We start from the raw sequence: 12,282 nt of genomic DNA on the forward strand, positions 1-12,282 counted from the left end.
ACATTCACTGGGACACTTGTGATCCTCTCAGGGATTTCTGTGCTCAATTCTGGAACATTCACTGGGACACTTGTGATTCTCTCAGGGATTTCTGTGGTCAATTCTTGTACATTCACTGGGATACTTGTGATCCTCTCAGGGATTTCTGTGGTCAATTCTAGCACATGTGTGGTCCTCACTGGGGCACTTGCAATCTTCTCAGTGACTTCTATAGTTGATTCTGGCACATCTGTGGTCTTCACTGGAACACTTGTGATCTTCTCTGGTGTTTCTGTGGTCATTGCTGGTACATTAATTGGGACACTCGTGATCTTCTCAGGGATTTCTCTGGTCCTTTCTGGTACACTATCTGTGACATTTTTAATCTCAGGAATTTCTGTGGTCAATTCTGGCACACTCACTAGTGCACTTGTGGTCTTTTCAGGGATTGATGTGGTCTTCCCAGTGTGTACTGAGAATTGTACTGGAGATTTAGTGGTCTTGTCTGAGTCTAATTCAGTGTGAGTGTGGTCATCAGCTGGTTTTGAGTGTCCACTGGTTATCGTGGCCTTGTGTGATATCCTGGCAGTAGTTATCCTCTTTCTCGGGACTGCTGTCGTTGTATCCCAAGCTTCTTTTGTGTTTTCTGAGGATGATGTGGGTGTTGTGTTTATCTCTGGGTTGACTGATATGTGAGGTGTAGTTTTGTGTGCGGTGGTAGTGGTGCTTCTAGCATCTGTAGTGGTCACGGTCATTATTAATGTGGTAGTTGAGCTTCTTGTGCTGGTTGTATTTCGTTTCTTTGTAGTCTTACAATTTATTTTCCCTGTGGATCTTGGGGTTGTATGTTTTACGTCAGAAGAACTTTTATGATTGTTAGTGTTGCCAGATTCAGCAGAACGTTCATTCCGAATAACTTTTCCCTCGTTACTGGAGTTTTGTTTCGAAGTAGAAGGAGCTTCATGAGTTGGAGAGCTTTTCTGGTCTGTAGTTTTGGAGTTTTCTTTAGGTGTGTGAACAGGTTTAAGATGACGTGTGGTGTTGCAGTACTGTTTCACTTTATGGATTCCTGTAGATTTGGGGAGGACTGGAGGGCTGTGTGCAGAATCAAGAGCAGAGTGGCGAATGGGAGAATTAGAAACAAGACCCGGAGCAATGTGGAGTAAAGGATCAGCTGTTGAAGATTCACCAGTTTTCTGAAGGTCTTGTAGCATGGTAGCACCTGAAGAAGAGAGAGGGCGAGGAGAAAGGCAAATAAGAAACTTCCACCATGTTCCTCTTGGCCTCCCTCCTTAATCTTTTACCCTCTCTCACTCATTATTGTCAAGTGAGAATTGACTCATAGCTGATCTTTCAGGGGGGATTTTGGAAGCTGTAAATCACATGGGAGGAGATTTCCTATCTTTCTCCTGAGGAACCACTAATGATTTCACACTGTCCAAGAAGCAGTGCCTTTGGATTGGCCGTGCAACTCCCTACTCACTACGCACCTCTTTCACTCCTAGGACCTTTCTTTTTCCTAATTGGGCTCTTCAGCCTATGAAAATATCTCATTCCCACTCTCACTTGGAGTTTTCCAGCCTCTGGACTTTAGTTCATGCTGTACCTTCTGCAAAATAGTTCTTCCCACTCTCCCCCGAAGCCCCATCTCCACTCCTTCATTTTCAACCTCCGATCCTGACTGTCTCCAGATATCTTTCCTGGTCCCTCTAAGCAGACACAAACTAACTTCATCTGAGTGCTTAGAAAACTTTTTGTTAACTACTCCTTCTTGCTACCTTCAACTCAATGTTTTAGCTGTTTGTTGTGCCTCTTAACTCCTGCTCTCCAGTGTTGCTCTCAGATTGTAAAATGGGGCGAGCAGGTACTGACTGGCATTGTGTTCACTGGGTACCAGTCCTTCAGAGTTTGTACCATGTATGGCATGGAGTCCTCTTACACAGCAGGACTGTGCTTGACCTAACATTCTAGCTCCATGCAAGCGCAACAGCATCAGAGACTGAGGAACTTCTGACAAAAGTCCCTTAGAGATTAGCAATGGACACCGATGGTGAGAAAAGAACAACAGAAGAATGCAGGATGAGTAAAAGAGAGAGATGTAAAACTTTCATTGTGGAAGTGAAGTTTGCCTTAACTTAAAAGAAAATGGGTGAAATGACTCAGCCTTTGCAGTTCTTTCAGTGAGTCCTGGTCATCACACACCTTTAAAGGAGCTGGCAATGTGTAATAGGAAACTGAGTGCATGGAAAGGAAGATATCTGCTTTGGGGTCCTGACAGGAGTCAAGTAGGAGCTGGATTTTGGAAAGTATTGTGTTTAAGGACAGGGTGTGAAGCAAAACACCCCTATCAACTGAAAGATATGAGCCTTAATCCTGTGAAAAACAACCAGATGGAGACCGAAGAGATGTCTCTGATACCATACGTTTGGGAGTCAGGAGATCACCAAAGAGTGAGAGATAGTGTCAATACATAACTGAGATTTCAAGTCTCTGTTAGCTCAAGGTGGCGACCAGGACCTGGATCCGTTCCCAGTCATAAGAAGCCACAGTGCCAGCACCTCTTTGCCAACCAGCAGAGTCAGAGTTGGGGGCTGACAACTCAGTCCTTGAGGGAAATAAAAATGGACTAGAAGAAGGTGAGAGTGGTAGAGCCCAAGTCTCTGAAGGGGATTGAGGTTAAAGCAAAAGAGGACGCCTGAATAATCAGACCCTCACTCTACTCTGCCAATCCCACCTTCCAACTCCCTTGGCAATAATGCTAATACTAAACTGTTTGCCATCAAGTCAATCCTGATTGATGATTCTGCTGTGTGTCAGTGGAGAACTGTGCTCTGTAGAGTGTCTAATGACTGATTTTTCAGAGGTAGAATGCCAGGGCTGTCTTCCTAGGTGTGTGAACTTCCGCTGCATGGGCTTAAACCTCCAACTTTTCAGTAAGTAGTCAAGCAATTAACCATTTCTACAACAACAACAACAACCGCGCAAAGACTCCCCAGCAACCATAATAGTTATGGTTTATGGGACTCCTCTGGCCCAGATCTCACAGGCATTCTCTATTTGGATTCTCTTCTATAATGATATATCGCCGCCCCCTCCACAATCACTTTTAAGACTGTCAGACAGACCCATCTATTTCAGAGCTAGATGCTTGAATTTGAGAGGATGTTGTGGATTGAATAGGGTCTCCCAAAAAATATGTGCTGTGAACACTGACCTCTATGCCTGTGGTTATAACCTCATTGAAGAATGGATTGCCTTTTGTTATGTTAATGAGACAAGGTTAATGTAAGAGGTATCTTAAGTCAAGCTCTTTTCTATTTATTGCAAAAGGTCATCTGCAAAATATATCCTCAGATCACGAGTGTACAAAACCAGACTGTAGCTATATTTGACCTCAGTGATATAGTCTGTCAACTTTTTTTTTAATTAATTTTTTTATTTATTAATTTTCATGAAAATTTACAGAGACTTTGGATTCCCATTCTTTCATTGTTACACTTTTCTCCCTGGCCACCCTTCCCCCCCCAGTACACTCTTCTCTTTGAAAAGTAAAAGAAAAATTCTTTCATTGTTTTAAAATCCCTCCACCCAAGTCCACTCCATTATACCGCCTTCGTTCTGGACTCCTGTCCTGACAATAATACCTAATCTTATATCCCTTTTAAACAGTTTTCTCCCTCATCTGTTTCAATGAGTATACATTATTTATCCCATCTTGAGTCAAGTTCTTCTGAGATATGAAAGAGGTTAAACAAGCTAGCAAGCAAGCAGGTAAGCAGAGATAAACTAGAGATGCCAAGGCAAATGGTTATAGATCTAATGAACCAGGAAACAGAATTGAAGAGACAAGGACTTTCCTCCAGAGCTGACAGAAAGAAACAAAGCCTTTCCCCTAGAGCCGACACCCTGAACTGAACTTCTCCTCTCCTCACTCATTTACTCATTCCTATTGAGTCAGAAGCAGCTCATAGTTGACCCTCCAATGAACTTTAAGACTATGAATGACATGAGACGTGAAAATCTAAGAAGATAAATTTCTGTTAATACCATCCACTATAGTTTGTTATAGTAGCACTATACAACTAAGACAGGAAAGGAAAATCACTTACAGACAGTCCCACAGCAGTAACAATAACACTATTACTATGAGGCAGGCAGTTTCTCTAAGTGAAGGCATGTATCAGTATGTTAACTTAGAGATATTCTTGTTCTTTGCTGCCAAGTCACAAGACTCATAAGGACGCTATGTACAACAGCTCTGAAGCCTGCTCTGTCCTTAGCCAGTCTCACCGACTCCGACACACCTAACCCCATTGCACCAGTTACTGTATCAATCCATCTCATGCGAGGTCTTCCTCTCCTGTGCAGTCCCTCCACCCTTCCAGCATGATTTCCTTCTTCAGGGATCTGTTCCTCCTGGCCACATGACCAAAGTGTATGATGTGGTGCTTCAAAATCCTAGCCTCCAAGCAGAAACCTGGTTTTACCCTCTCCAAGACAGACCTATTTGTTTTCTTGGCAGTCCATGGTATATTTAAGACTCTTCTCCAGCACCATAACTCAGAGACATCAATTCTTCTCTGTCATCCTTAATCATTGTCCAGCTCTCTGATGTATAGCAAATAATAGCGAAGACCATAGCCTGGATCAGATGCACCTTAGTCTCTAGATTGACATCGTTGCTTCTCAGTACTCTGGAAAAGTCCCTGACAGAAAATTTTCCTAATGCAATTTGTCTTTTGATTTTCTGACCACTAGTGTCAAGAGTGTAGATTGTGGAGCTGAGCAAGCTATTAACAACTAAAAAATAATATTTTCCCCTAAATAAGGAAGCAAGATTCAGAGTGGTTAATTAATTTCTCCAAGGACACTCCATAAGTAAGAGGTTGAATCAGAACCTGAATCAAGGCCATCTGACTCCCAGATCAAAAATCTTTTTTTTTTCCTCTGGAGATGGATTTATTCACTTTGGTGTTTGGGGTCTGCAGAGCTCAGTGCCTGCCCTCAAGCTGCAGGGGGTGGAGGTGGTGCAGGTTGGAAAGGTAGGAGGGGCCAGAGTGTTCAAATCCAAATTCTTATTGGTTAAGATCATAATACTTTACAGTCTCTCTAAGTTAGACCAGACACCCTAGTTGCCTAGTAGGTAAGACATTGAGCTGCCAACCCAAAGGCAAGTGGTTTGAATCCACCAGCAGCTCTGCAGGAGAAAGATGAGCAATGGCCCATCATGAAATTGATCTCCTCTGTGTGGTAAGGAATTTCACCAAAGCAAAGGTGCACAGTTCAAATCTACTAGCTTCTGCACAGAAGAAAGATGGGCAATGTCTTCCCATGCATTTTACTGCCTCTGAAAACTCACTGAGTCAATTCCAACTTCATGGTACAAAACAACAACAACAAAAACCCACTAGAGGGTCAGCTATGAGTCAATTTTTTTACTCTATGGCAATGAACAATACAACATGTTAGTTAAGTCTTGGAAGAAGGGCATTGGAATTTCTGAGACCCCTGCAGGATGCTATTCATGTATTTGCTTATTTAGTTTTCATCATGAACCTACGAGGCAAAAGCAAAGGGTCTTACAAGAGTCTCAGAGCGGTTAAAAAACTGGCAACTTCAGGCTTTTTTTCACTACATCTGTATTTCCTGTTCACACAGTTAGAGATCAAGATACATTCACGGAGTGACTAAATGCACTTTTGCCCGCACAAATCAGAGGCTTAGATTAGGGTCCAGGCTCTGCCCCTCAGCAGCTCTGTGTCCTGTGCCTGTCCTCAACTGTAAACAGCAACGATGATGTCCACTGAGCCAGATTAGCAGGAAGTACGGAAAGAGAGCTGCTGCTTTGCGTGTGTAGAGAACAGAAGACACTGAAATGATTGTGGAATCTGACTTGTGGTCTTTAAAACAAGCTCTGGTATTAACAGAGCCTGATTGTTCTGCCATCTTCTTGCCACCCCAAGTTTCTCTTCTGATTTGTCTTTCCTACTTAACCTTGGCCATCCTTTTCAAAACAACAGCCCCTGGGTTCCCCTCCCCTGACACATATATGCACAAACTTGCTCTATTATATTACTACAATGCTCTCATTTTCTGTTCTCTCTCCCCCTCCCCCTCTCGTTGCTGTGGAGACAGAACTGCTTCATAGCTGACCCTTCAGCGGCTTTTCAGAGACTCTAAATCACACAAGAGAAGATTTCCCATCATTCGTCCATGAAGTAGCTGGTGAGTTCAAATCACCTGCCTTTGTTTTGGCAGTGCAACTGTTTATCCATTAAGCCACCAGAGCTCCCTAATATACAATAAAGAATTTAATTTCTACCATAACAAGCAGCTTCATGATGACAGAGAGAGATTGAGATTGTTGGTAATGTCAACTTGTTTGGTTCCACAATCAACACTCTTGGCATCAGCAACCCAGAAATCAAAAGACAAATTGCACTGGGAAAGTCTGTTGTCAGTGGCCTCTCTAGAGTACTGAAGAGTAATGATGTCAGTCTGGAGACTAAGGTACACTTGATCCACGCTATGGTCTTCACAATTACTTGCTATGTATCAGACAGTTGGACAATAACTAAGGATGATAGAAGAAAAATCAATGTCTTTTAGTTGTGGTGCTGAAGAAGAGTGTTGAACATACGTGGACTGCCAGGAGAATGAACAGGTCTGTCCTGGAAAGAGTGAATCCAGGTTGCTCCCTGAAGGATTTTGAAGCTCTGTCTCACATTTTTTGGGCATGTGGTCAAGAGAAACCAGTCCTTGTAGAGGGATATTGTGCACAGGAAAAGAAGACTCAGGGTGAGATGGATTAACTCAGTGACTAGAGCAATGGAATTAGGTCTGTCAGAGATAAGGAGATTGGCTCAGGATGGGGCAGCTTTCAGAGGTAATGAACAACAACAAAACATAACAACTATGACAAAGATTTTGTGTTGTGTTTTGTTTTGTTTTGTTTTGTTTTATCACTGTGTCTCCAGCCTGGAACAGTGCTGGTCCTTAGTGGATTGACAAATAGATACATGACTGTTTTGAAGCTAATGGGACCTTTCTAGAAATCTTGCCAACAGTCTTGTGTTGTGTACATTAATTTAAAAACAAATGGGCAGTTCAAATCCACCAGATGCTCTATTGTGGAAGGAAGGGTAATATCCTCCTGTGCCAGTCAGATCTGATGCTATGGTACACAACAATTAAAATTTTAAAAAACACACAAAAAAAACAAATGGACTGTAACTTTCTTTTTTTATCGTGATTTTAATGAAAGTTCCCAGAAGTTACATTTTCATTCATTCATAGTTGCAGTTCCCTCCCTACCATCCCCCCACCACCCACCCAGTTCACTTTGTTGTTGTTATGTGCTGTGAGTCACCTGTGACTCACAGAGACCTTATGTACAATAGCCCTAAACCCTGCTCCATCCCTTGCCAATCTTATTGTCTCCAACATACCTATTCCCATTACTCCAGTGACTGAATCAATCCATCTCATTGAGGGTCTTCCTCTCTTGCACTGTCCCTCCACCCTCCTAAGCATGACGTCCCTCTCCAAGGACTAATTCCACCCTGCAAGATGTCCAAAGTATGTCAGATGAAGCTTCAGAATCCTTGCCTTTAAGGAGCAACCTGGCTTCACCCTCTCCAGAATGAACTTGTTTGTTCTCCTACAAGTCCATGATACATTCAATACTTTTCTCCAACAGCACAGCTCAATTTTTCTTCTACTATCTTTAGTCATTGTATAACTCTCTGATGCATAGCAAGTAATTTCAAAGATCGTGGCCTGTAGCAGGCATACCTAGTCTCCATACTGACATCATTGCTCTTCAGTTCACTTTATTTAAAAAAATTATTCATTGTTGAGGCTATAACTTTCAAAGACTAGAAAATTAAAGAGTGATCTACTCCACTAAGAAATTGAATCATTGAGAATAAAAATATGTTCTCTCTCAGTTTTGGAATACCATTTAACCACAGGATGATAGTCAATACCCAGACTCATATATATAGATTCTAGAATTACAGTAGCAGAAACACAGATTGTAAATTCTGTGTTGAAACTTAAGTGAGTCCTTTTCCCTGAACTCAGCCACATTGCAAATTAGTGACCAACTCCCAGGACAACATGACCGTCACGTCACCTCAATAGATCTACCATGATAGCAACTTTATCTTCCTAGGAGACTTGTACCATGAGCCCATCATCCCAAGAATAGCTTGCTCCATTTGCAACAATATTAGGAAATGTTTGATAAAATAGCTGTGCAATATGAGCTCAATCTGTGACCCAAGGTCCACTCTTATGCTTCTTTCCAAGAGACTTGAAAGCAGAGATTCAAAACAGATACTTGTACACTAATATGCATTGTAGTTACTATTCACAACAGCCAATGAAGGAAGCAACCCGAGTCACTATTAACAAATACAGGATACAAAACAAAACATGGAGTGTGCATGCAACGGTACATTATTCATCCATAAACAAACTTCTAATGTACACTGTGACGTGGGTGAACCTTGTAAACTTTATGCTGAGTGGGATAAGTCAATCACAAAAGAACAAAGATTGTATTAAATGACTTACATAAAGCATTCAGACTAGACAAACACATAGAGATAAAAATATATTAGTAGCTACCAGGGATCTGGGGAGGAGGAAAGACGGAGGTTTTTCACTGAAGGGATGCAGGAGCTGCTGCCAAACCCAGGACTGGAACTCAGATCTACATTGTTGTTGTTATGTGCCATCGAGTCATTTGCAACTCATAATGACCCCATGTACAAGAGCTCTAAATGCTGTTCTATCCTGTGCCAACCCAGCCATCTCAAATGCACTTATTCCCACCACTCCAGTCACAGAATCAATCCATCTCATCAAAGGTCTTCCTCTCCTTCACAGTCCCTCCACTCTGTCAAACATGTTGTCCCTCTCCAAGGACCAGTCCCTCCTTGCAACATGTCCAAAGTATGTCAGACAAAGCTTCAGAATCCTTGACTCCAGGGAGCATTCTGGCTTCACCCTTCTCCAGCACAAACCTGTTTGTTCTCCTAGAAGTCCATGGTATATTCAACCCTCTTCTCCAGCACCAAAGCTCAAAGGATCTACATTGAGCAAAAGATAAACTGACAGCCCACTTCAAGGGTGGCAGGTAACATGGAGTGGTGGAAACACCTTTATCTTTTTAAGCCTCACTTTCCACTTTCCTGCTATGGGAATATCAGGGTATATTGAGGGGATGAAATGGCAAGAAGTATGTGAACATCTACAAGTAACACAAAAAAGATGCCAGAGAATGTCAAGCCCACCCAGGGCCACTGCAACTTGTACCAACCTTCAAATGAACTAGGGAGAAAAAACTTTCTCTGGGCCACTTCTCAGAGAGCAAGTCACAGGCTAGTTTCCATCTCCTACTTAACCCTTCAGGCGGCAAACTTGGTCAGTAAACAACTGTAACTGACCACCTTGCGCCCACTATCATACTTACCTATAGTTCATGTCTAATGAACCTGTAGTTCATTGTCTTACAAATGCCAAGAAACAATCCTCCCACCTTTCTTCTTTCTCCATGTGTAATGGCAACCCTTTTACCTCTGAAGATGTCCTTACCTGCCTCCCAAGAGACCAACAGAAAGAGGAGGCAGCCCTGGAGGCCAAAGGTGGAAAGGAAGCAGTGGGCTGGCTGGGCCATGGTGGAGTTAGGCGGCTGCTTGGGGCCCAGGGCCTGGGGTCCTCGCATTTTATATAAGGCCAGGCTTGACGTCATAGGGGTTGGGGCCCCTCAGGACTAAATCTTAAACAAATGGAGCTGCCCCACCCCACAAAGAGACCTGATAACAGGAGACCGCAGCTGCTGTGTCATGGAGCCAGGTACCTGGGTGCAGTCTGGGATCTGGACAGGTGCCTGGTTAGGATCTGAGGACAGAGAAGGAGACCTGGAAAGCGATAGATTGTTGATGCCTCAGTGGAGGCGAGAGAAGGGATTGTTTGGTGGGATGATGTCCAGGGCTCTGAGGGAAGAAGGGCCTGGTGGGATGTTCAATTTGAGCAGAATTGGGCTCTGGCTAGGGGTGGGGCAGGGTGAATTGCCTGGATTCTGAGACGAGATTCCATTCCTTCTAATCCTTCGCCCTTCCACCTTTCTCTTGCCAACCTCGCTCTCCACACCCCTTACTCACACACGGTCACTCTTCTTGCCCTGGGTGGAGTTGTCCAGAGTATTAGGTGAAAGAGCAAAGGTGGGGCGAGTCCTCACATGGCCGCCACAGGGATACAGGTGCTCAAGGATGTCCAGGTGAGATGATGAAGTGTGGAGACCGATGGAGACAGTGTCCTGCACAGAAGGACGGACAGATAGACTTAGAAAGTAATATTGCACACCTCCCCAGTGATAGACTGACCCATGCCACCCAGTAGGTTTGAGATTAAGACTTTTGGTAGAGATTTTTTAGACAAAAGGGACATTTTAAAAAACACTTTCCTTTCCTTCAACTTATTATGCGTCTATTATCTAATTACTAATTTTATTTACCTTTCCCCACCCCTAACATAGCTGGTAGCCATCAAATATTTTGTTCTTTATACACTTTTCCTTAGCTTTTTTATAGCTGTGCGCATATCCAGTTACTTATTCTTTTGTGTTTAGCTTATTTTGCTCAGCAAAATAATGTCCTTCAAATTTACCCTGGGGTTTTACAGTGTTTCCCAAATGTTTTGTTATTCTTTAGTGATATATAGTATTCCATTATGATTAATTAGGTGCCAGTCTGGGTTGGTTTTTTTTTAATGCTTTTTTCTGCTGATGGACACTTGGATTGTTTCCATACCTTTGTTATTTTGAATTATTTTTCAATGAACATGTATGTTCACTTAACTAGTCACATCTTAGTTCTTATTCTTTTGCAATATACACTTAGCAATGGGATTGCTGGATCAAATCGTATTTCTGTCCTCAACTTTTATGGACATGCCAGACCATTTTCCACAGTGGATGCACCATTCCACAGTCCCACTAGCAGCATTTGAGAGTTCCAGTCTCTTCACACCTTCAGTAGCGTTTGTTTGCTAACTTAGTGAATTTTTCTTTTGTTGCTGGGATGAGATGGTACTTCATTGTTTTAATTTGCATCTCTCTAATGGCTAAAAAAATGTAAAAAGAAAAAAAAAACCCAACAAAAATTCTTACCACTGGACCATAGTTACCAAACATCATAACAGATGGATAAAAGATTGAAAGCATCAAAGACTTCCTTTTACTTGAATCCACACTTGAAACCAGCAGTAAGGAGATTAGGGAACATATTGCACTGGGAAAGTCTACAGTCAGGGACCTCGCTAAATTGTTGAGGAGAAATGATGTCATTTTGGGGATTAAGGTGCACCCTATTCAGGCCATTACCTTTTCAGTCACTTGCTATGCATCTGAGAGCTGGATAATGAATAAGAATGACTGAAGAATTGGTGCCTTTGAACTGTGGAGTTGGAGAAGAGTACTGAAAATCCTATGGATTGTCAAAAGAATAAACAGATATGTTCTAGAGAAGGTGTAGCCAGAGTACTCCGTGAAGGCAAAGATGATAAAGGTTGATCTCATGTATTTTGGGTTTGTTGCTAAGAGAGGCCGTTCCTTGGATAGGAACATCATGTTTGGAAAGGTGGAGGGACAGTGGAAGAGGAAGGTCCTCAACCAGGTGGACTGACACTGTGAGTTGTACTTGACTCAACAGCACCTAGCAAACAACAACAACAATGGCTAAGTGACAAGGAGTTGCTCTGCCAACCCAGTGACATGTTGGTTTGAATGGAGCAGATGCTCCGTGGGAGGAGGATGGGCAATCTTCTCTGACACAACTTAGGACCTCTGAAAACCTGCTAGCGGGTCAACTACGGGTCATTTCTGACTCAGTGATACACAGCAACAGTGGCTAATCAACAAAAGCATTTCTTCATGTGTTTACTGGGCATCCTCATCATTTCCTTCCCCTCTCTCCCCTCCTGTCTCAGCCCAGTAGTTCTTTGCCTGCCATTTACCCTCCAGCCTCATTCAGATATGCAGGCATCTCAATTTCTAGCATCTCCAAGAAACCCTCCTCTTCTCTGCCCAAAGCAAGCATCCTCCCAATGACTATCTAAATTCCTAAGTGGCAATACCCAGTCAGAAAGTCCCCTAAGTTTCTGTGGGGAAAGACAGCTGTGGGCCCAGGTGCCTCACTCCCTCTCCTCTTTATCCCACACATTTGTATTTGCTGTGGGTCCCCCAACTGGAGAGTAAGCACCCTGCAGACAAGGTCCTTGTCTTGACCACATCTG

General features: G+C 42.9%; 1 protein-coding gene across 1 annotated transcript in view; it reads right to left on the reverse strand.

The window, feature by feature from the left end:
- LOC102870197 (diffuse panbronchiolitis critical region protein 1-like) overlaps positions 1–9,664 on the reverse strand; it is a 20,144-nt gene extending 10,480 nt beyond the window's left edge. Inside the window, exons 1-3 of the mRNA XM_006896276.1 lie at positions 9,583–9,664; positions 794–1,201; positions 125–283 (exon numbers count right to left, since the gene is read on the reverse strand). Coding sequence (XP_006896338.1) covers positions 125–283; positions 794–1,201; positions 9,583–9,664 — 649 coding nt within the window. The remainder of the gene's footprint in view (positions 1–124; positions 284–793; positions 1,202–9,582) is intronic.
- Positions 9,665–12,282: the final 2,618 nt, after the last annotated feature.

This window comes from Elephantulus edwardii, unplaced genomic scaffold (genome assembly GCF_000299155.1).
Source record: "Elephantulus edwardii isolate Elephantulus edwardi_28Jun2011 unplaced genomic scaffold, EleEdw1.0 scaffold00184, whole genome shotgun sequence".
NCBI classification, from domain to species: Eukaryota; Metazoa; Chordata; class Mammalia; order Macroscelidea; family Macroscelididae; genus Elephantulus; species Elephantulus edwardii.